General features: G+C 35.9%; 1 protein-coding gene across 2 annotated transcripts in view; it reads left to right on the forward strand.

Moving 5' to 3' along the window:
- sno (Protein strawberry notch) overlaps positions 1 to 21,937 on the forward strand; it is a 33,189-nt gene that overhangs the window by 685 nt on the left and 10,567 nt on the right. Inside the window, exons 2-16 of one of the 2 annotated variants that reach the window (XM_089645610.1) lie at positions 1,550 to 1,655; positions 3,189 to 3,305; positions 3,666 to 3,773; positions 6,963 to 7,166; positions 9,170 to 9,360; positions 14,356 to 14,434; positions 15,079 to 15,288; positions 16,115 to 16,290; positions 17,576 to 17,740; positions 18,655 to 18,896; positions 19,767 to 19,920; positions 20,117 to 20,251; positions 20,380 to 20,525; positions 20,884 to 21,029; positions 21,514 to 21,762. In XM_089645610.1, coding sequence (XP_089501736.1) covers positions 1,550 to 1,655; positions 3,189 to 3,305; positions 3,666 to 3,773; positions 6,963 to 7,166; positions 9,170 to 9,360; positions 14,356 to 14,434; positions 15,079 to 15,288; positions 16,115 to 16,290; positions 17,576 to 17,740; positions 18,655 to 18,896; positions 19,767 to 19,920; positions 20,117 to 20,251; positions 20,380 to 20,525; positions 20,884 to 21,029; positions 21,514 to 21,762 — 2,428 coding nt within the window. The remainder of the gene's footprint in view (positions 1 to 1,549; positions 1,656 to 3,188; positions 3,306 to 3,665; positions 3,774 to 6,962; positions 7,167 to 9,169; positions 9,361 to 14,355; positions 14,435 to 15,078; positions 15,289 to 16,114; positions 16,291 to 17,575; positions 17,741 to 18,654; positions 18,897 to 19,766; positions 19,921 to 20,116; positions 20,252 to 20,379; positions 20,526 to 20,883; positions 21,030 to 21,513; positions 21,763 to 21,937) is intronic. The other variant, XM_089645611.1, reaches the window with a different exon arrangement.

Below are 21,937 nucleotides of genomic sequence, written 5' to 3' on the forward strand. Positions count from 1 at the left end.
TAGTTGAAAAGCACGATACGTAAAGAAATTTCGAAGAAAATGGCAAATTCAATAACAAAACATAACCTCTCAGGTTAAATGTCGTTTCTGCTTAGTAAAAATGTAGACTTTTGTTATTTTCCTTAAAATTCTTTACAGACTTCATTATGCTTGAACGTAAATTATTATATCCCTCATTTGAATATTATGGATTTATAAGAAATTATAATTCTATCTTTCCAAATTATTTTCTTAAAAGTTTTAGTTTTTCTTAAATGTTTTCACTCAAACCTAAGTTATTACGAATCCAGTGTAATACGAAAGAGAGTTTATTATTGGTAGATTATTATGCCATCAAGGGAAATTATGGTAACCAAGAATGTCTTTGTTAAAATTGGATAATATTATGAAGAGAGTTTATTGTAATTATCATATGTCTGTTTCTTTGTGATTTTGACAAGTTTTTAACCTTCAGGGTATGATGAAATATTTCATCAATGATTTTGTCAAGATTTAAAAAACACCCTCAACGGGCTGGAACAGTTATACATATCTTGTTTGCATATCATAATATTCTAGAATGTTCAATCTTGTTCAAAATTGAGATACACGATTTACTGAATGTTTTCACAGCATTTTATTCCAAAAAATTGTGTTGTGCGGGCATTATGGGCGTGATGACATTTCATAGTTATCGTAATGTTTAGTAAAGGAGTTACGGAAGTTAATTTCTCTGTATATTTAAATGTTTCCAAGCATATGCATTACTTATGGATCATCCCTAACCTCGGCAATTTTTCAGAAAAAAAAATGTTTTAAGAATTATGTTTCACCCGTATATTTATTTCGATGACAGGTTAATGTTATCATCTTTCTTTGATTTACAAAGTTTCCCATGTCTTACATAATTTATGTAAAACCCGCTTACAAGGTTCCCACATAACTAAGATTTTTTTCCAATCTCTGAAAACCTCATAAGAGAGTTTTACTAAAGATATGTTTTGATGCCCCTAGAACACATTGGCCCACGCATTAGACCAATCCGCTGGCCCAACGTTTACAGGACTACTTGCCCGTTGTACGTGGTGGCTTGGAATCTTAGTCTTGGAAAGGATCTTTGTGCCAACTCTATAGTGTTCATACGTTACTAGGGTCATGGGATATTCATGGCCAAAAGTATAATCTCGAATATTTTTTAGATTATTTTGCTGTATTGCGCTTCCTTCTTTAGCCAATGTTTCGGACAGCGTTACGTGTCCATCAAAGAAGGATGATGAGCAAAACAGAATAATAACACAAACAATATCAAGATAAGTTTCACTGTGCATCAAAGTTCTGATTTATCAAAGGACCACAATCTGCTCTATGAGACGTTTAGCACAGTCTAGGTTCATTGATGGATCGGGCTAAGAGGATCAATCTTATGTACGCGACTGTTGCGTATATACATATATATAAATCCTCACACGTTGATGTCTTGTGTCAAAACGTGCCGCGTGGTGGGATAGATGAAATATGAAAAATGGCCATTCCTTACAGATATAAAAATTTATTGTCTTTAATTTTGCAGTCGAAGAAGAACAAGTTTAATTCAGATGGGGAAGACAGTCCTCCGTCTGGTTCCGATGACTCGGACTTCGACGAAGATGATGATCCTGATAATTTGGAAGTCCCTGGTGAGAATATTAACCTTTATTCATTTATGGCTATGGGTACCGCCGCACTGGGAATCATTCATTGAATAACCAACACGTCTGCCATAGGTCATCGTGTTTTGCTACGTTTGGTGTCTCAGTAGGGGTACCCAGGTTCACGAGTTGAGGTTTGTCCATGTCTTGGCGGCGGATGCATAGGGAGAGGCCGGTTTAGGGAGACCCTTTGACCCCTCTAGGCGGACTATCTACCCTCGCCTTGCACCGCAGTGGGATTCATACATCCTTCAATCCTGGACACCCCTCTTACCCTTTTCCTTCCCGGAACTTCCTATCCTGCCTTTCCTCCACGACCCAAGACCCTCCACACAGCATCCGCACAGATGTCAAAGGCCCTGAGGGAAAATATTTTTCAGAAGGCCTCCTGTGTGGAAAAAAAAATCATTTTCATTGTAATTCATCTCTAGAAGCTGAAAATTTTTTGTTTTGTATACTCCCTGTATTATAAAGTATATAAAGAATTAATTTCATAATGTTACATGGAGCATAATATTACTCATAGACTAAAGAAGAAAACTAGAAGTGCCTTCTGTACAAATTTGAATGGAAACAAATGTTTCATTTAGCCCACTAGTCTAGCGCTCCGTCTCTTACACTTACACTCGCCTGACATCATAGATCTGCATCCCATTTGAATTTCGTAAACACAGTTTTGTATTGGAAATTTAAGCCGCGATTGGGCAAATATTTGGATCACGAAACACGCCCACATTACATTTCTTGTTCTATGATATTACTTACTTACGTATGAGTAGATTGAATGCCGTAGAAATCTCTGAGGCGTATATGTACTTGAACTTTGTATGACTGTGTTAAAAATGTGGAGATCCGAAAAGAACGCAAGGCTGATTGAGCATAATGGTTAAGCTTAAGAAAGGGACGCTTAGATGGTTTTGGCCATGTAGAGTGGATAAACGAAGAAAAGCAGTGTAAGGAGAAAGTTAACACTAGAAGAAGTCGGGGGCATCCGAGGAAGACATGGCAAGGATCAAATATTTGAGACAGGTGATGTCAAGAATCAGAATAATAGAAGAGTGAGTATGAGAGTGTGCCGGTCTATCCTGTGGGGAAATGGGGTGATGGTTAGTTAGTTACTTGGAATAATGGTACACACATTTGACTTGGAGTTGCGAACGGTGCCCCACTTTTTTTACCTGTCCACCAAATGCAAATTTTTCATTAGCTGTCTTTGTTAGTCTGTGCAGTTTAATCATAGCTCGGCAACAGTCTTTCACACACACATGCCATATCGCCCTTTGTTTCTATTAACTATGATTTCATACGCATTGCCTGTCAGCGCATTCTTAAGTTTGAGGGAACTTCCAAGAACAACTTTTTCAGTTTGAACGAAAATTATTTTCCTAATATATATAATTTTAAAGATTTTTTGTTGGTGAATATGTTTTTACTAATGTTTGTTGTACACAGGGCGGGTTGTCGTTGCTGATGGGACCTTGTTTAATAAATTTGACACTCTTAATAATTTTAATTTTTCAGGCGGAGGTAAAACCTTGGCTGCAGCAGCAGGACTTCCACCGCCGAAATCAACAAAGCCACCCCCGTTGGTGGTCGTCAATACTAAACCAAAAAATCCCAATTCCTTATTGCACTCCGGTAATTATTATATTTCTACTTATTTATTTCTCAATCATGAAAATGCTAGATCATGCTTAGTCGACATTGATGATGAACCAATTATAATTAAAAATATTGTGTAGTATTTTTGCATGAATGATTCGGTTGGTTCCTATTTTTTATATTTAATCTCATTGAGGTACTTTTTGTATCTTGAAATTTTAGTATCTCGCAAGAATTTTATTTCGAAATAGATATTTTTTTTATCTGTTCAGCAAACATTATCATGTATAATTTTCATAGATGTAGCTAAGTCATATTCAAAACTATGTCGATTGGCATAATTTACAACAAAGTGTTTAATTAAACAGAAAAATTAATAATCTCGTTGCTTTTCAGCAAATGTGCCGGTTGGGATGTCGATAAATAAGAATTTCAAAATACCAGGAGGTCTCGTTACGAAGCAAAATGTGGCCCCTGGATACGAAATGGTCAGAATGAACCCAGGTGAGAATATTATCAAAATCATTCATTTAAAAATATATATGTGCCTACATTTCTCCACAATAATCGATTGAATTGTTTTGGGATGGGTTCAATGTCTTATCAACTAAAGTGTCTCATTTCTTACTCGTATTTAAAACAAATGCTATTCTAGATTAACCGTTTGGGTGCCAATCGTCGATTCGTGTTTTAACGAAGATTGCCGATCGTCGATTTCCGTCGATTGCGACAGTCGTGTTCTGATTCGCGCGTACGTCTGTACGTAAAATTCTCATTTTTTCGAAACGCCTGGACTTCAGGATCCTCCTCCGCGTGATTCTAAACCAATATTCTTTAATAAAACACCGAAAAAATCGTCAAAATCCTTGAAAATTCAAAGAATTTATGGGGTTTTAAAAAAATATATAGTTTCATAAAAAATAATGTTTTTTTTGGTGGAACTGTATGAATTTTTTTGGCACTAAACGGTTAATAAAAATGCACACATTAGATTATAAATATATTGTTTTAAACTTGATGGTAATTTTTTTTAATCCTATAAATATTTTTGAGCACTGTCAGCCATTATCATTTCTATCATGCTAAGCATAAAGAGCATAATTCAAAACAACAACTTCTCAGGAGAGCCATTTCAAATGTATAAACTACTTTTTTTGGGTGATTAAGTAACAAGTGCCAATTTTTAATTGTAATATATTTTTGAGTTTTTTTTATTTTGATGCCTTGTTAAATATTATTTAAAAAATTAAATAATCTAAAATTATTGTTTTTTACTTCTACTCTTTATACTTAGCATGATAGATTTATGCAAACGCCTGACTCATGCATTCACTATTCTTTAAAATACTTTTTTTGAAAACAGGATAGTGATTTAAATTTCCTACAATGATAATTTTTTTCTTTCATTTGTGACTAATTTGATAAATGTTTGTGCTATAATGAACATTTACACCAATTTAAAGTACTTACATATATTTTTAAAATAATATACTAATTGCTTGAATAATATTTCAGCTTATAACAACACTGCTTACCATTACAGTAATCTCTCATTAATCTAAAATCTATCTCTCTCATTAAATTGAAACAGTAAAATCAACAAACTCCGCTATCGATCTTTGGTAAAATTTCACTTTTTTGTTTGTTTAAAGTTAAGGTGTCATGTTTAGAAATGGTCAGTAAGAGCAAGCTAGATGGCGGTACAGAAACTGAGAGTGTAAGCTAACCGAACCTGTCAGCGTACAAAACTTGGCGCTCAAGTCTAGGCATGCAGCGTACTACTGAATTTGACATGAATACTGGGCAACTATAGAGCTAGATTTGCGCTTTCAACTAGTAAAAATAATGGTGAATTTTATATAGTTGTAGTGGGAAAATGGAGCAAAGATTACTGAGAGAGTATTTTCAATTCTTCTCTAATAGTTACACATACATTACATTACTATCCCATCACGGACAGAATTAAAAATTTATCTAAACAAATCAAACTCTTAAAAGTAATTTTGAAGGAAAAGGAACTTTGGCAGCTAAAATTATTTAAATATTTTCATAGCAATTTTACCTTTTCACTCCATTCCTGATGTATGTGTACAGAATCACGGCATTAGTTTTTAATTACCTTTATTAGAGTTTAATTCAAATGCACATAAATTCAGGATACTGGGAATGATCAGGAATTAAATATATTATTCCATTTGTTAAAGTGTACGTTTAGTAAGGATAATGATTTTTCCAATATTCCAGTATGTATATTGTAATATCCATTTTTTCTCCGAAAATAGGAATAATTTTGACATTCTTTTTCTGTGATCATCTCTTATGATCCGAGGGAATATATCCAGTTGCACATAACTATGCACGGGGGTGGGAAAAATCTTGGACTGTAATCAGAATGGATATTACCATTAAGCGTTGATTACTGTGTTTTATCAAAATCATGCAAAAAATACTGTCTATAAACGGAATTGACTGTATTGCCAAGATTTTACCAAAACAAATAATATTTCCAACTAACTAATCCTATGACCAATGAAATCATTTCATTACAAACTGAAATAAACATACGTAATGACTTATGTCTGTTTGCTATTTTTCAGTTAATGACTAAAATCAAATACACTTAATTCTGTTTTTAGAAGGGTTACATTCCACAGAATACCGTGAAAAAAATACAGCGCATAATGCATAGGAAAATTGGTGATAGGTTCTTTTGTATAAAAATCATAGGAAAATTGGTGATAGGTTCTTTTGTATAAAAATCATAGGAAAATTGGTGATAGGTTCTTTTGTATAAAAATCATAGGAAAATTGGTGATAGGTTCTTTTGTATAAAAATCATAGGAAAATTGGTGATAGGTTCTTTTGTATAAAAATCATAGGAAAATTGGTGATAGGTTCTTTTGTATAAAAATCACACAATTGTTTATTCATACTATTATTAGGTTGTAAACACTCCACACAAAGATTATAGTGATGGGTAAATTACCCGGAATTTATTTTTGGGGAATCTTAATCTAAATGGTGGAATCCCCAGATTAACCTAAGAGGTTTTCTCCTGCAATGAAATTTCATGTAATTCACAATTATTGTATCATATTAATTAGAGCCCGCTGAGGACAGAATTTGTAGAATTTTTGGAAAATACCTAATTGTTCCGAAGATACAAGACGTAAAAATGTAGATATTTGCGGCCGGCTGAGAAGCGCATACATACAATGACTGCTGTGGCAGGACTGCAGGACTGCCATTAGAATTATGAATTGTGTCTCGTGTGACGTCATGACACACAATTGTATGTGTTTTACACAAGTTCACTTTGAAAACTCACACTCAGTCAATTTTTGAGACATTGAAAAACTAATTTTACTGTCGTCATCTTTTCAAACATAAAACATGTCATAAAATTTTTAAAAATTAGCAGACAAGATCATTTAGAATTACTTGGTATTTATTAATATTAGCGTGGGGAATATATACAGGGTGGAAAAAATCTAGGACTTTTATAAGAATGGATATTACCATCACGCCTTGCTGATGTTTTATCAAAATCATGAAAAAGTACTGTCTAAAAACAGAATTGACTGTATTGCCAAATTTTACTCAAACAAATAATATTTATAACCATAAAAACAAACGTTCATGATGACAAGTGTGTGTTGTTTGTACCTGGGTAACATTATATGTGTATGGTAGCTATGAACACCATGAACGCGGGCCTCGGCCCCCTGATGTCCAGCTTCATGTCTGGGGGCCCGGCGGGGCAGGGCCCGCAGCGGGGCGCCCCCAAAGGGCTCCAGCAGGCCCCGCAGAGCCAGCAGCACATGCAGCAGCTGCAGCAGGGGGGCGTCGGGGCTGCCAGCACCGCCGCCTATAACGCCGCCTCTCTGCTCGCACAGAGTGAGTCGCTATGACACCGTCTTATACCAACGCGCTAATGTTGTATTCAATAGATTCACCTTTTTTTAATGTTGTATTAAATAGTTTCACTTTAATAATGTTGTATTACATTCACTTTTAAATCATCACTGCATTCATTATTATTTTCTTGTAGTTTAGTTCTTGAAATCTTTTAATAATCAATAACCTTACCAAGGGCTAATGTTGTATTCACTATTAAATTATCTCTATTCATATTCATTATTATTATTTTTAATATTCTGAAGTAGTTTAGATCTTGAAATCTTTTAATATAATACATAACCTATATATTTAATCTTTTCTTTTCGAATTTATTTTATACTTTTTTAATTCTTTTTCCAATGCTAAATCAAAGTGTGAACAAATTTATTGTAATTAGTTTGTCACTTCTATTATCTGTAGGCAGTTTTTTTATATCATCAACACAAAGATCATTTGTGTGTTCAAATAATTAGCAACTTTAACTAAAGCACGGTTTATTACAAATGCATTAACTAAGCTGGATTTCCTGATATGTCCAAAGTTCGGTCAGAAATATATTATGTACTCTAAATGGTCACGTTCACTGCAAAAATGACATTTTATAGACAATTTTTTTTTGTATTTACAGTAATGATACTATGGTGGTTACGTTTAACTTTCCTTTGGGAGATGGTGAGTTCCACTCCAGTGCAAAAATATATTAACATCAATTTTTCATTTGAATATTGGTGTTGCCAGGTCTGGGTGTTGTGATGTTGATTTTTATAATTGTTGGAATTGACCTTTAAAAAAATACCACTACTGCACACAGTTATTGTAAAGAACGTTCAAATAAATATATCATAACTGCAAATGACACAATTTTATTTCTGGCAATAAATTATTTGATATTTTGACATCTAGTCACAATGTTTTGACAGATTGTAATTTCTGTTTTCACTACTAGTTATAGTTTCATGTTTTGACAGCTAGTCACAGATGTAATTTCTGTTTTGACATCTAGTCACAGATGTAATTTCTGTTTTGACATCTAGTCACAGATGTAATTTCTGTTTTGACATCTAGTCACAGATGTAATTTCTGTTTTGACAGCTAGTTGTAGTTGAAATGTGAAGCTAGTCAAAGAAGATTTATTTCTGTTTTGACAGCTACTTATAGTGAAATTTCATGTTATGGACAGCTGATCATGGTATAAAAGTCATCTGTTATTTTTACAGATGGTTTTTCATGTTTTGACAGGTGGCCAGCCATAGATGTTGTAAGACAAACATTTTGACAGCTGGTCATAGATGCAATTTCATGTTTTGACAGTTGATCATGGATGTGTAATTTTGACAGATGACTTAATGTCATGTTTTGAAATCTGCTGGTTTTTACATAATGTCATATTTGAGAGTACACCATTTTAACTGTATTTTGAGATTTAGTATAATTTCAGTCATCCACAGTCTTTGTATAATTCATGCTTGCTGAAATATAAAAAAAATTATTATTGGTAAATTTTTAATACATTAACACAGATATTATAGTTTATTTTGGTGTATTATATTAATATTTTTGACACAACACACTATTCTATAACACAATTTTGAATGAATCTTTGATGAATTATTTTATTTTTTGGAATAACTTAATGAGTAAAACTTCAAATTGTAATATTTAATTATTGAAGAAAATATTAGCAATTCCTAAATGAATATTTGAAACAGAAAAATCAGAAAAAGATACGGTCTCGAGTCCTAGATGTGACCATTTCTTTTTCTGATTTTTCTGTTTCAAATATTTGTTTAGGAATTGCTAATATTGTCTTCAATAATTGAAAATTATTTTACTAAATTTATCAATACCTTTATTTTTGTAAACCGCTTGCAGTAAAATGCGGGCAATGTTGCGCAATGTATACAAATTATCTCAAAAGTTTTTGTTTTGTTGATATATTGTTAAAAAAATAAAAAAATATTGTTTGTCACTCCTAAAACATTTGATCTCTTCCTTTCCAGTGGAGATGGCGGGCATGGGCCTGACGATGAACCCCTTCTTGCTGCAGAACCTGAACCAGATTCTGGCCGGGGGCATGGGGGGCCCCCTGGCGGGCATGCTGGGCGGCATGGGGGGCATGGGAGGCATGCAGCAGGGCTGGGCCGGGCAGGGGGCTCCCCTGGCCAACATGTGGGGCGGGGAGCAGCAGAAGGTAGGAATTATTAATTGCTGTAATGGATTCAAGTTTAAAACTCAGTTCCATGATAAAACATCATTGAAAAAAGTGATTAAAAAAAAAAAAATTACCTTGCTTTTTTTTAAATCGTGTTTTGTTACTGTTCTGTTTTATCCATTCACCTAAAACTGAGCAGTCTTGAATCAAAATGTTTTGTATAGAATTTTAGCTTGATGAAATGTCTGGCATTACATTACTGGTTATTTTTTTATAGTTTTTGTAATTTTCTCACCTATTGTCATTTCTAAAAAATGTCTGAAATTATTTCTCGTAAATGTCTTGCCTTTTTAAGGTCCAGTTGTTTCACAGAATTTGAACAATTCATTAAATTCTGTGGATGTTCTATTCAAGTTCTGTTTTATATCATAATTGAATAGAACTTTGTAATGAATTGGGGTTTTGTGTGGGGGTTTATGAAAATAAATAAATTTTATACCTATCTAAACAAACGTGGGGAGGGAAAATTTGCCTAACCCTCCTTTTGCTCACGTCACTAACGTGATGATGCTAACTTTAGCTGTCTTGTCTAGGGGATGACCCTTCATGTCACCAACCCTTTTTGTCTACACCGTACCACAGACATATGAATATATAGACTAGAAATTAAAGATGAGGGGTAAAATCAACTGTTGAAGAACGAAGGGGGTAAAGCTGACTGTGATTCGTCAATAAATCAATCTGACAGTAAATAGGCATCTCGCATTATAATATCACCATTTAGTTCTTAAAAGTAAAATCTGCTTTTGAATGAATAGACATTTTTACATGGGAGCGCAAATTACTCGCCACGTTATGAAAAAATTTGCGTCCAAATTCGGCAAAATAAATTTCTTCTATTTTCAGAGTCGAATATTTCGTTTACGTATTTAGTTAAGACACTTTTATAAATGTTCATAATTTACTTCCCAGCAACCAACCAGCTTTGTGTTCAGACGTATCTCGGTGTGATAGTATATGTTTCTACAACTGATCCATATTATACAATGTGAATATGCTTAAAATAAAGTAAAATAATGCTTATATATGGAATGTAATACGACAATTGGGTTTATTCTCTTTTTCACATCTATTTTTACAAGTTTTCATACCACAATCCACCATTTTGCCGTGTTATTTCGTAAAATGAACCGATGATGCCTCGACCATAGTTCGCACAAGAATGATGATGTCACGTTTTCTAAATTCACTTGAGGCCATACGCGAGCACAGCCGGCTCCAATGGAACCGGTATGGGGAGTGGGGATAATACGCTTTTAATCACTTAGGGCAGGTCTACTAATATTCATATGTCTATGACACCGTACGTATTTCCTAAAATACCTTCCACGAGTCCCTATGATTTCTCACATAGTAAATAAGATCTTTACTTTTACAACAGTGTCTAACCTAACGTTGTGGTTATTTTTTATTTAAAGTATGGAAAGACTTGAGTGTAATTTCTTAATGTGGTAACTCCTATTCTTTTGAAAGTAGAGTTACTAAAAACTCGGAGAAATATTAATATTGGACTTAAATTAAATTATCAGTAAGGGTCTCAATTTTTCAATCGCAGTCCTCTTTGTCTGCAACCTCCATCTAACAAAAGTTTTATATCATTGTTAATAAACACTAAAATTTTTGAGAAGTAAAGGAAAATTGGTTCAAACTGAATTGACTCCTCCTTCACCAAGTTAATTCTGGTGGATGGTAATACGAACAAGCCATCAATCCCCACATGTTCTGGATAGTTCAAAGGCTGGTTTACATTCAATTCGACGGATGACCTTGCTCTGACGACATTCCTTCTCACGCCGGAGGAGAGACAAACTAGGTCTCGTACTAATTCCAAAATAACCCTAACTTCCTTGACCTCCAGGATTATCTTTATTATAAGAGGAATGTCCATTTCATCTCTTGTCACAACTCTACTTGTGAAAGTGTTATATTTATTTGCATAGGCCATTGTCTATGCATATACCACCTCCAGAGAATATTGCAATTTAGACCCTTGCGAATTTGCAATTCCTCTATGTAGACGCTGCCACGATATGCGATGACACAATTCCCAGGCGTCGAGTTGTGTGCTTACGACCTGCAACATCTTCAAATACTATGACTACGAAGTCTAAGCGTTCATGACCAAATGGAAGGGTGGGACTGAGTGTAAATTCATTTGATGTCCAGCTTTTTTTTTTAATGACGTCACTAGCTCCTCATGTAGTAGATAGGATGGTTTTGGATACCTAACCTCCCAGGTAGGTATAAATGGTTAGGAATGATTGTTTCAGCATAGGTCTTTATTGAGGTCGCTACCCTCACGAAGATTTATTTTTTATTTATTTTTTATTGATACATTATTTTACAGTATTTCATATCTTAATTCAGTAATGTTGGCCTCACTGGGTTATTTACCCGTGCTGAGGCCCCCATTTTAAAATATACAAATTCATACATTTAAACAAAAAACAACATTAAAATAAAGATAAATTTAAACTAAAAATAAAGATAAATTTAAACTAAAAATAAAGATTAGAAATTAAAATTTAATTTTCACACTAAAATAAAATTATTAAAAGAGAATGGAAATCGGCATTTATAATGATTTTTGAAATAGATGTTTGAGTAGATTTTCTCTCATAGGTATAAGACACCTGACTTCCGTAGGTAGGTATTTGGAATGTTTCCGTATTGGTATTATTTAGATTTCTAGCTATGCATATAGCACACATGAATATGCCTACTGTGATTTGGTATGAAGAAACTTTCTTTGAAAAACCTGCCCTACTAGGATACTTTGTTTACATTCAAATTCATAACAGCTGGGATGGATTATGCCTTGATCTATTTTTTTTTGTTTGTTTTTATCTTTTTCTGTAAAATTTAATGAATTCCTTTGTGGTGATCTATTTTGTTATCAGTTAAACTTAATATTTTATTATCATCTGATGATTTATAAAGGTAGTAGTAATACAGAGTTCATAATCTTTCCGCATTAATTTGATATTCGAGAATTTGCCTAATGTGTTATAGGTACATTAGGTATACGCGCGGTATAGTACACGTTACCTATAAGTCGGCTGTTTTCTCCGGTTGGGATAAATGCGTGTTTTGTTGACATTGGCTTGTATGTAAATAATTGAGTCCTTGAATGTAATGCTCTGGCCTACTGACCTATATTCAGAAATTGTTTAGTTTTGCTTTGGGGAACTTAATACGCACTTTTGGATTGGTAACATTTCTGTAATTACAGTAATAGAAATGGGTAATTAATTTGATCCTTATATTGTCCTAGTTTTGAGGTGGATATTTGAAGTAGGAATTTGCGTTAGGTACTTGTGGTAAGCTTGTGGTAGTATTTGTGACTGGGTAGAAAGTTTGACCATGACATAGATATCTAGAGAGTCCTAGCTACAATGCGTTTTGCATGGGCGTACATTCCCGAATATTCTAGTAGCATCGCTACAGTAATATTATTCTTGTCTATATTTCAATTCTTGCCAATCTGGCAGTCTGTATACGTTCACCTCAAACCTTCCTTCAACATCTCGCTTCCTGTTTAAATTTCATTTGGAAAACAAAGCTCTAATGTTTTCCTGTATATCATTTTGCATAAATTTATGTATTTATTGGTAGTATTCAATATCTAGCGTGTTCCAATGTTCTTTTCTTCAATTTTCAATGATGTTATTTTCTTCCATACGTTTATTTAAAATTTCTTTGTAATTTTTTTCATATCTTTTAAAAGCTTTCTCCAATTTTATTTTCTTGTCAGATCCTACAAGTAGGTGGGGCTTTCTCATGTTTTCACTTTTCTTTAGTTCCACCCAACTTGTGTGTCTCTTTTTCTCTAAAACTGTAATTCAGGAATGATATATGAATGTGTTTACACAACGATTTCTTGTGAACCCTGGGAATATTTTTCTGTTTTCGTCCAGCAATTAGATATAATATCTTGGGAATATCTAAACATCCCTATCTCTCCTGTGTTATTCCTAATTGTTCATAACGAGTTAATGACTTCATTACCGATGATTTTCCTTGTAGTATTTACCTCATTATTTTTAATTGAATCCCTTGTTCCTGATCATGGCCAAAAAATTGGCAACCTTTCCGAGTTTACATCGTAATTTTCTATCCCGGATCTATTAAATTAGATTTTTCGCTGTCTTCTGATCTATTTTCCGGTGTTTGTTACAGTCTTCTGGCATCTTTTACCAAGATATGTTAATTCAATGTCTTCTCGACTCTGCAACTCTCTCGTGTAATACGTAATTGTCTTTTTGTGTGTCTACTTCCTGTTTCAAGATTTATTTTATCAAAAATAATGTTGTTTATTTTCCAAAGGGATTCTCAGGTATTTTCTCCATAAATGTGACAACTGTATTGTTGGTTGACGATCTCTCCAATCGCGTTTGTGTGGTTGTTTATAATATCGGGCTTTGACTCCAAATTCATTGTGGGATTATCTTCAAGGAGCTTGACTTTATAAATCATTTCACCACACCCTTAAGTTGTTGGTATGTCTTTGTTTTTCATGTAACTACGCCTATTTATATTTTCATTAGTTTAGGCCTAAAACTAAACAAATAAGCTATCTTTTCATTGGTCTATCTATCTTCCTTCCTGTCTTCTGATATATTTTATCAGTGACATCTTTCGTGTAATTAGCAAATTGTTTATAATATTAATTACATTTATCTGTAAACAGTTTGAAAATCTTCGTTAGCTGCTGCTGGTATACTGTTTTCTTTTCATATGTTGCGTTCAAAATTTTCTATTATCGGGGGTGGGGTTCGGGTTTTTCTGGGTGTGGAAAGCTTGGGAAAGTTTAAATCATCACAACTTTCACAGAACTTGAAAATAAACTTTGAAATTTGGTGAATTGCTCAAATTCTGTGAAACAACCTGACCTAAGTTATTTTTTCTAAATGTCTAGTTTTACTAAGTAATTACTTGTTAATGCCTTAAATTGTAATCAATTTTTGTTTGCAGATGGTCGGAGAAGAAGAGGAGGTAGATGATGAAGAAATGGGAGTAGCTGAAACATATGCAGACTACATGCCTTCAAAATGTAAATCTATTTTCCAATATATTCCAATTATGTTACTGTCCACAGTCAAACTGAGCTATTTTTGCTTATGGGAAACACAACACCAATCGTTTTTGAATGTATTAACCTTTGTTACTTGTTGAAGGCAATATTTACTTTGCTTTTTGCGTGTCACAATCGAAACATACTTTATTTTAATATAACAATTATTCTATCTTTATAACTTAACCAAATTGTTGGAAATGCTAACTGACCATTTGCTTGATAACAAATAAATGTATGAAATGGAACTAGACATCCTTCACTAAGGATATATTTTTACTTAAATTATGTATATATATATAACCTACTTCATACAGCACCATATTTTCTTCAAGATGGAAATTTGCTTGTGCGAATATACACGACTTTTGGGCATACATAAATCAGCATTTATTGTAGCCGACATGCAGAAAATTTTAACATTTGTTTGGAATACGGTTAGAATTATTTCCATGAGGCGGGGCTTATTTTATCCACTTCTGTGGGTGCAGCCCAAGCTTAATACTCTACGTGTGAACCGAGGAGGCACAACGACTGGGAGCACCTTATTCTGTTAATGGGTGACCAGAATTATTTAGGCCTTTTACAATGTGTGCATACTAATGTGTTTTCATTTATGACAGTGAAATTGGGCAAGAAGCATCCCGATCCCGTTGTGGAGACGGCCTCCCTGTCCTCTGTGGAAGCGGCAGATGTCTGGTACCGCACGGTGCTACCTGACGACACCATCAACACGGGCAGACTGAGCGCCCTGCAGCTGGAGGCGGTGGTGTACGCCGCCCAGGCTCACTCGCATCTGCTGCCCGACAAGTCCAGGGCTGGTTTTCTGATCGGTAAGTCCCGAGATGTCAATGATTATTACTTGTTCTGCCATCCTTTTGTCTTCTGGTTCTACAATGTGTCTTCCCAGGTCTCATCTCTCCTCTCCAATTCCCCTTGGTTCCCCGACGGCCCCACAAGGGAAGAGAGCTTCATCTCTCCTCTACATTCCCCTTTGTTTCCGTGAAGGCCCCACAAGGGAAGAGTTCACGGAGGTGTCCTCACCTCTCCTCTTTGGTTCCCTAAAGGTTCCACGAGGGAAGAGGGTCTCATCTCTCCTCTCCACCCCACTCCACTCCTTGGCTACCCAAAGGCCTTATGGGGGAAGAGTCCACTCCCCGTTGGATCCCTGAAGGCCCCACGACGAAGTCCACTCCCCCTGAGGTTCTCTGAACTAGGTTCCCTGAAGGCCCCAGGAGTTTCCGAATGCTCCAATTTCTGTCCCACGGGTATCTAGGGAAATAGGTCTACTTCAGCAGAGCCCCGAGTGCTGGAGTAAGGTCTAAATACTTCCAGATCGCGACCCTGTTTCTCGGAAGCACCGTTCGTGACACTGTTCCCCAGGTCACCAGCTTGAGCACGGTAGCTCACACCTTAGCTTGGGATGGCTATTGCAGATCGTGTTTCCACTCCCTGAGCCATGGGTTCGCCACAATCCCTACGCTTTACGCATAGTTAGAATTATATTGTGGTATACTGAAATAAATTATTCGATCTTGTGTGGGGTTCAGGGCAGCGAAATACAATCCTTTCTTTTATATACATGATGAACCAATAATACTGTGTAAGAATGTCGAGTCATAAATAACATGATCTAATAACAATTGTTTGGTTTTCCAGGTGATGGTGCCGGAGTGGGAAAGGGCCGAACAATAGCGGGAATAATCTATGAAAATTATTTAAAAGGACGGAAGAGAGCCATCTGGGTCTCCGTGTCCAATGATCTCAGGTACGACGCGGAGAGGGACTTGAAAGACATCGGTGCTTCCAAAATCGACGTATACCCTCTGAATAAGGTACTAAATCTCTTCATTTTGATTCTTATGATAATAATAATTTGATTATTTGTATAGCGCCGTTTTCATGAGAAAATTACCTCAAAGGTGCTTAACAACTTAATTTATTCCTGTTATTTAGACTTCTAACTTATTACTTTTGGCTTATAACTAAGTTTCATAGCTAGTGACTTATAACTAGTGGCTTATAACTAAGATTAATGTTGAGTGATTTACAACGAAGACTTTTAACTAATGACTTAAAACTATATATATTTTTATGACCGAATGGGTATTTACACAATACTGCTATAATACTTATCCATATTTAGGCTTTAATTTTCAAAAGGGAGGTTGTTGACCATCTCGGGTATGATTTAGTTGGTATTGGCTCTTACAAATTTCACTATTGTCCAAGGTTTCAAGCCAGAAACTTATTTACGCGTAACCATAACCAACACATTATTGCTATAAATTAGTCTTTTAAAAAAAAAAATGTAATGTAATGTTTTTTATAAATTACAACTTTTTTGATTTTCCCAACTACTTACGCTCATACATGATTTCAATTATAATCTAAAAACTGGAAAAATATTTTGTAGAAACCAATAATAAAATACAAATAAATTATTTAAAGAAAATAGAAATAAAAATTTAAAAAGCATGTAAAATTATACCAATTATTTTCAATAAGACATAATTTTGAACTAAGGTTAAATGTGATAGGTACTTATCTGGAACAGTACATGTTAATGGTCACGTCGTCACATTTGAATTTGGTGATAATATATGAAAGAAATTTGAAAATTTGAAAAAGAACCATTTCAATGCTAACCTTTTCAACACATTTTATCCCACCACATGCCACATTTTGTCATAACGCAATACGTGTTTTATCTTCATAATCACATATGCTACATCCGCATACAGAGGGTAGACATAAACATTGATGGGTCACTATAATGTAACAGCCGTGTGGATCAGAAAAATCTTGAGAAAGAAAACATTACGCAACGAAACATTTTATGTAAAAATGACCTTACCTCACTTTGATATGCCAATTATTTTATGTAAAAATGATCTTACCTCACTTTGATATGCCAATTATTTTATGTAAAAATGACCTTACCTCACTTTGATATGCCAATTATTTTATGTAAAAATGATCTTACCTCACTTTGATATGCCAATTATTTTATGTAAAAATGACCTTACCTCACTTTGATATGCCAATTATTTTGTGTATTTTGAATGTCTTCTGAAGTGTCGTTAATTTCAAATTTGTATTGTGATTATTTTTTTTCAGTTGAAATATGCAAAGATCTCATCCGCCATAAACGGAAATGTGAAGAAGGGTGTGGTGTTCTCCACCTACTCCGCCCTCATCGGGGAGTCACAGTCCTCCGTGGGGAAGTACAAATCCAGACTGAAACAGCTACTGCAGTGGTGCGGGGAGGACTTTGATGGATGTGTATCCTTTTCATGAAAATACAACGACTAACATATTGAACAAAACACATTGTCACTTTTCCACTCAGTCTGACTGGTTTTTTGTTTACATCCTATCTTACCTGGGATGTTCTTTGATGTTTCCATTCGCTTTGCGGTCTTTAGTTTATATATTATTGTCTTATTGGCCAACTATAGAATAAAAAGGAACACAAGAATCCAATGTGGGTATGTTTCGTGATCCCAAAGTCTGTTCAATCAGGGCCTTAATGAAATGAGATGGTGTATTATACAATGACAAGCAGGTATAAGAGAGATGAAGCTGTGCTAATTGGACTAGGACCAAATAGTATTAAGTCGGTAGTGACATTGGTTCCATTCAAATCTACATGGAAGGCATTTCTAGTGTGTATAATGTATTTGTGCGGGTAACCCTTTTCCATTTCTACTTTGGTAATATCTTAAATTTAAATAAATCTCTCTCAAACTAGATCGCCACCACTTCACAACTTAGTGTGTGTAAATTACTTACTGTTTTTTTTTTTTTGCAGACTGAGCATATTGTCATCATTCTAAAGCCCTTGATTAGACCATTTTAAACATCTATTCATGTGTACATATAGCAATCACTGATTTAAAATATTTACCTGTGTTGAGAATGTTAAAATTAGACTGAACGATTCATCTATTTAGTTTTTTATATAATTTTATTTATAAATTAGAAGGAACGCAGTTACTAGGACACTGAAAGGGAGGTGTTGCTCGGAACGGCGTTAAGAAATAAATGTGATGAGTCTGAAACTGGATGTGGCTAGCAGGCTAACAGACGCGAGATAATGTTATTTAGGTTGGAATTTGGAACTTTTACGCATCTGTCGTTATCTATAACTCCCTGCAAAATTTTTCGAATGATCTTCCTTAACTGAATTTAAACAGATTGTGTTTGACGAGTGCCACAAGGCGAAGAACCTGTGTCCAGTGGGTTCATCTAAGCCCACCAAGACGGGTCTGACCGCCCTGGAGCTGCAGAACCGGCTGCCCAATGCACGCGTGGTGTACGCCTCGGCCACGGGCGCCTCGGAGCCCCGTAACATGGCCTACATGGTGCGGCTGGGCATGTGGGGCGAGGGGACACCTTTCCCCACCTTCAACGACTTCATCGGCGCCGTGGAAAAGAGGTAACATACGTCAGATCAGGCAACTATTCAATATGGAAGACGCTAACGGGACACTACCATCTCTGGAGACCCATGCAGTAGTTGGGAGTGGAAAACACCAATAGATGCAATAAATATAAAGAGGATGAACATTTCGCCTTGGTGGGAACAGGAATCAGATACCTGAGAAGGCACATTGCGCAACCAGGAGACGTAGCCACATATCCAATGACAACCCTGGTGAACTATATCAAAGGGACTGGGTTACTGTTACAGGAATGAAATAAAATGGGAGATTGCACAATGGGCCTATGGCTTGAGTGCTCACGAGAAATAATCATAAACCGTCTAAGCTTTACAATAATAATAATACATAAGATCTGCTGGTTAATAGCTCTATCTTGCAAAGACATGCGGATACGTGATTGAGCGGTTAAGTTTCTCGCGTATGAGTCGTGGGTTCGAATCCCAGCATGCAAAATAAATTTTATTCATTTAATATGTGTTATTTCACATTTAATTAATATTAAGTACGTACGTAAATTTAAAAAAAAGGAAAATTGAAAACATAACGCGCGCCCAACATTTGTACACGGTTGACATTTGTCACATGAGAACGGGTCGCTTCTACGATTCGTTCTTAAGTTCAACAGCTCGGCTGTGGAACGAACTGCCGGCCTCTGTGTTTCCTCCCTCCTACAACATGGGACTCTTCAAGACCCATGTTCATTCCTTCCTCTCCACAAAAAGACCCTCCACACAGCATCCCCAAAGATGACATAGGCCCTGAGGGAAATTATTTTCTTCAGGGCCTCCTGTGTGGAGTTAATATATAAAAAAAAAAAATTATAAATTTGTATCTTATGAGATTTTTTTTACTTTTGTTTTTAGGGGTGTTGGCGCTATGGAGATAGTAGCTATGGACATGAAACTCCGAGGAATGTACATTGCGAGGCAATTATCCTTCCACGGAGTAGCATTTAAGATTGAGGAGGTCCCGCTATCCAAGGAATTCAAAGAAACCTACGACAGATCTGTTGCTTTGGTTAGTACAGCTATTTTTCCTACTACGGTCCTGCTGCTGGCGGTCCCCTTGCAACTTCTCTTTCTGTTACATTCATTGTTTATGAGAAAGGGGGAGAGGTTGCAATGAAGCTGTGAGTAGTACACCTATAACAATATCAATGAATGCTTTTATTAACATGCTGTTGTTTTTTACTTGCTCGTTATTATTATTCCAGTGGGTGGAAGCGATGCAAAAATTCACCGAGGCGGCAGAGTTAATAGACGCAGAGAATCGAATGAAGAAGACCATGTGGGGACAGTTTTGGTCTGCGCATCAGAGGTTCTTCAAATATCTTTGCATAGCCTCCAAGGTCAGATACTAATTTTTTTAATAATATTTCAAAATGAATATTCATTGATAAATCTGTTAGTTTTACTACCATTAATACATATTTATTTAGTTCCTATTGTATCTTCCTAATATATTGAATTATTGCAGGTAAACCATGCAGTGATCGTAGCACGTGAGGCCGTGAAGTGTGGCAAGTGCGTGGTGATAGGTCTGCAGAGTACGGGAGAGGCGCGCACACTGGAACAGCTGGAGAGAGATGACGGAGAACTTAATGATTTTGTTTCTACAGCCAAGTAAGTTTCCAACACTCTTGATTATGTTGAAGGCGAACACTAACTACCTAATATATCCATGCACAATAGGCCCATCCACATGTACACTTTGGAGCGACGATACCATGCGCCGCTCCAGGCAGTTGTGCAGAAAAGTTTCACAATGGCTGCGCTGTAAACCGTTACCCTACTTTCGGACTTAACTTTTCTGCACGGCGGCCTGTAGTGGTGCGCGGCACCGTCACTCCGAAGCGGATGTGTAATAGTCGCTATTATCCCTAGAGTTGTTAGTACAGTTAATTTATAATATGATTAAAACAGTGAAACCTAGGTTTGCTTCGTTAATATAGTATTAAATTGTGTGGTGTTATGTTTTCAGGGGTGTAATGCAGACCTTGGTAGAAAAACACTTTCCTGCTCCCAACCGAGATAGGATACACCGTCTACTAGGATTGGAGCCACCCAAGAAATCTGGTGTAGTCATCAATGAAAAGCCGAATGGAAAAGCACCAGTCAAAAGGAAACGTAAGTGACTAAATTATTTATGTCCTGGAATCCATCGCTATTGCAAATTCAATACCATTTCCACACTATAAAATCATCATCATCACGGCGCAACATTGCAGGCTGGAATTTGGTCTCCACAGTAATGTTCTCCACTGGCTGCGATCTTCCACACAGTATCCACCTCTTCCTCTGTCTAACGAATTTAATTCACGTTACCTCCATCTCGCGACTGACGTGAGATGATCGCCTTAATGAATGTGCTTACATCAAATCTTATACGCTGTTATACCTACCTTTAAACGGCTTTATTTGGGTCGCTTCCACTGGGGCACCCACTTGGTCATAATTTTCGGCATCCTATCATTATAAATCCTTTCTACACATCCACATCCAGCAGTTGTTGGAACCTACAGAATATTACAATGGTAACATTTTCTATAAAATTTACGAGTTGATAACTCACTATAAAAACATACATTATTCATAATTTTATATCTTGCAGCTTCCGCAGCCAGTCTAGCAGCAGCCAACCAGCGTTCCTCTGGCCGCGCGGTCAAGCGACCCCGCCGCTACTCCTCGTCATCGGGCTCCGAGCGTTCACCCTCGCCGCCCCCTGTGGCGATCATCAGCGACTCTGACGATGACGACAACAACAGCACGTTGGAGATTGAGGATGATGACAACAATGCATCGGGCAGCGATCGGAGCAGCGATTTCAATCCCTTCTATAATGGCAGTGACAGCGATGATGGTAATTATTATTACTATTTTTTTTTGTTACTCCTTTGACAATTTTGTCAAAAGTTAAGTCAGTTTAATAAAGTACTCATCGAATGCCAGCTCCATTAATTCCCCTGTGGAATCGACGAGATCCAATGGGCGAAGCAAGTGCGATGACCTATTCTCCTTTGACCTCCCGTCATTCC

This window comes from Hesperophylax consimilis, chromosome 22 (assembly GCF_061612785.1).
Source record: "Hesperophylax consimilis isolate HC1 chromosome 22, BYU_Hcon_1.0, whole genome shotgun sequence".
NCBI classification, from domain to species: domain Eukaryota; kingdom Metazoa; phylum Arthropoda; class Insecta; order Trichoptera; family Limnephilidae; genus Hesperophylax; species Hesperophylax consimilis.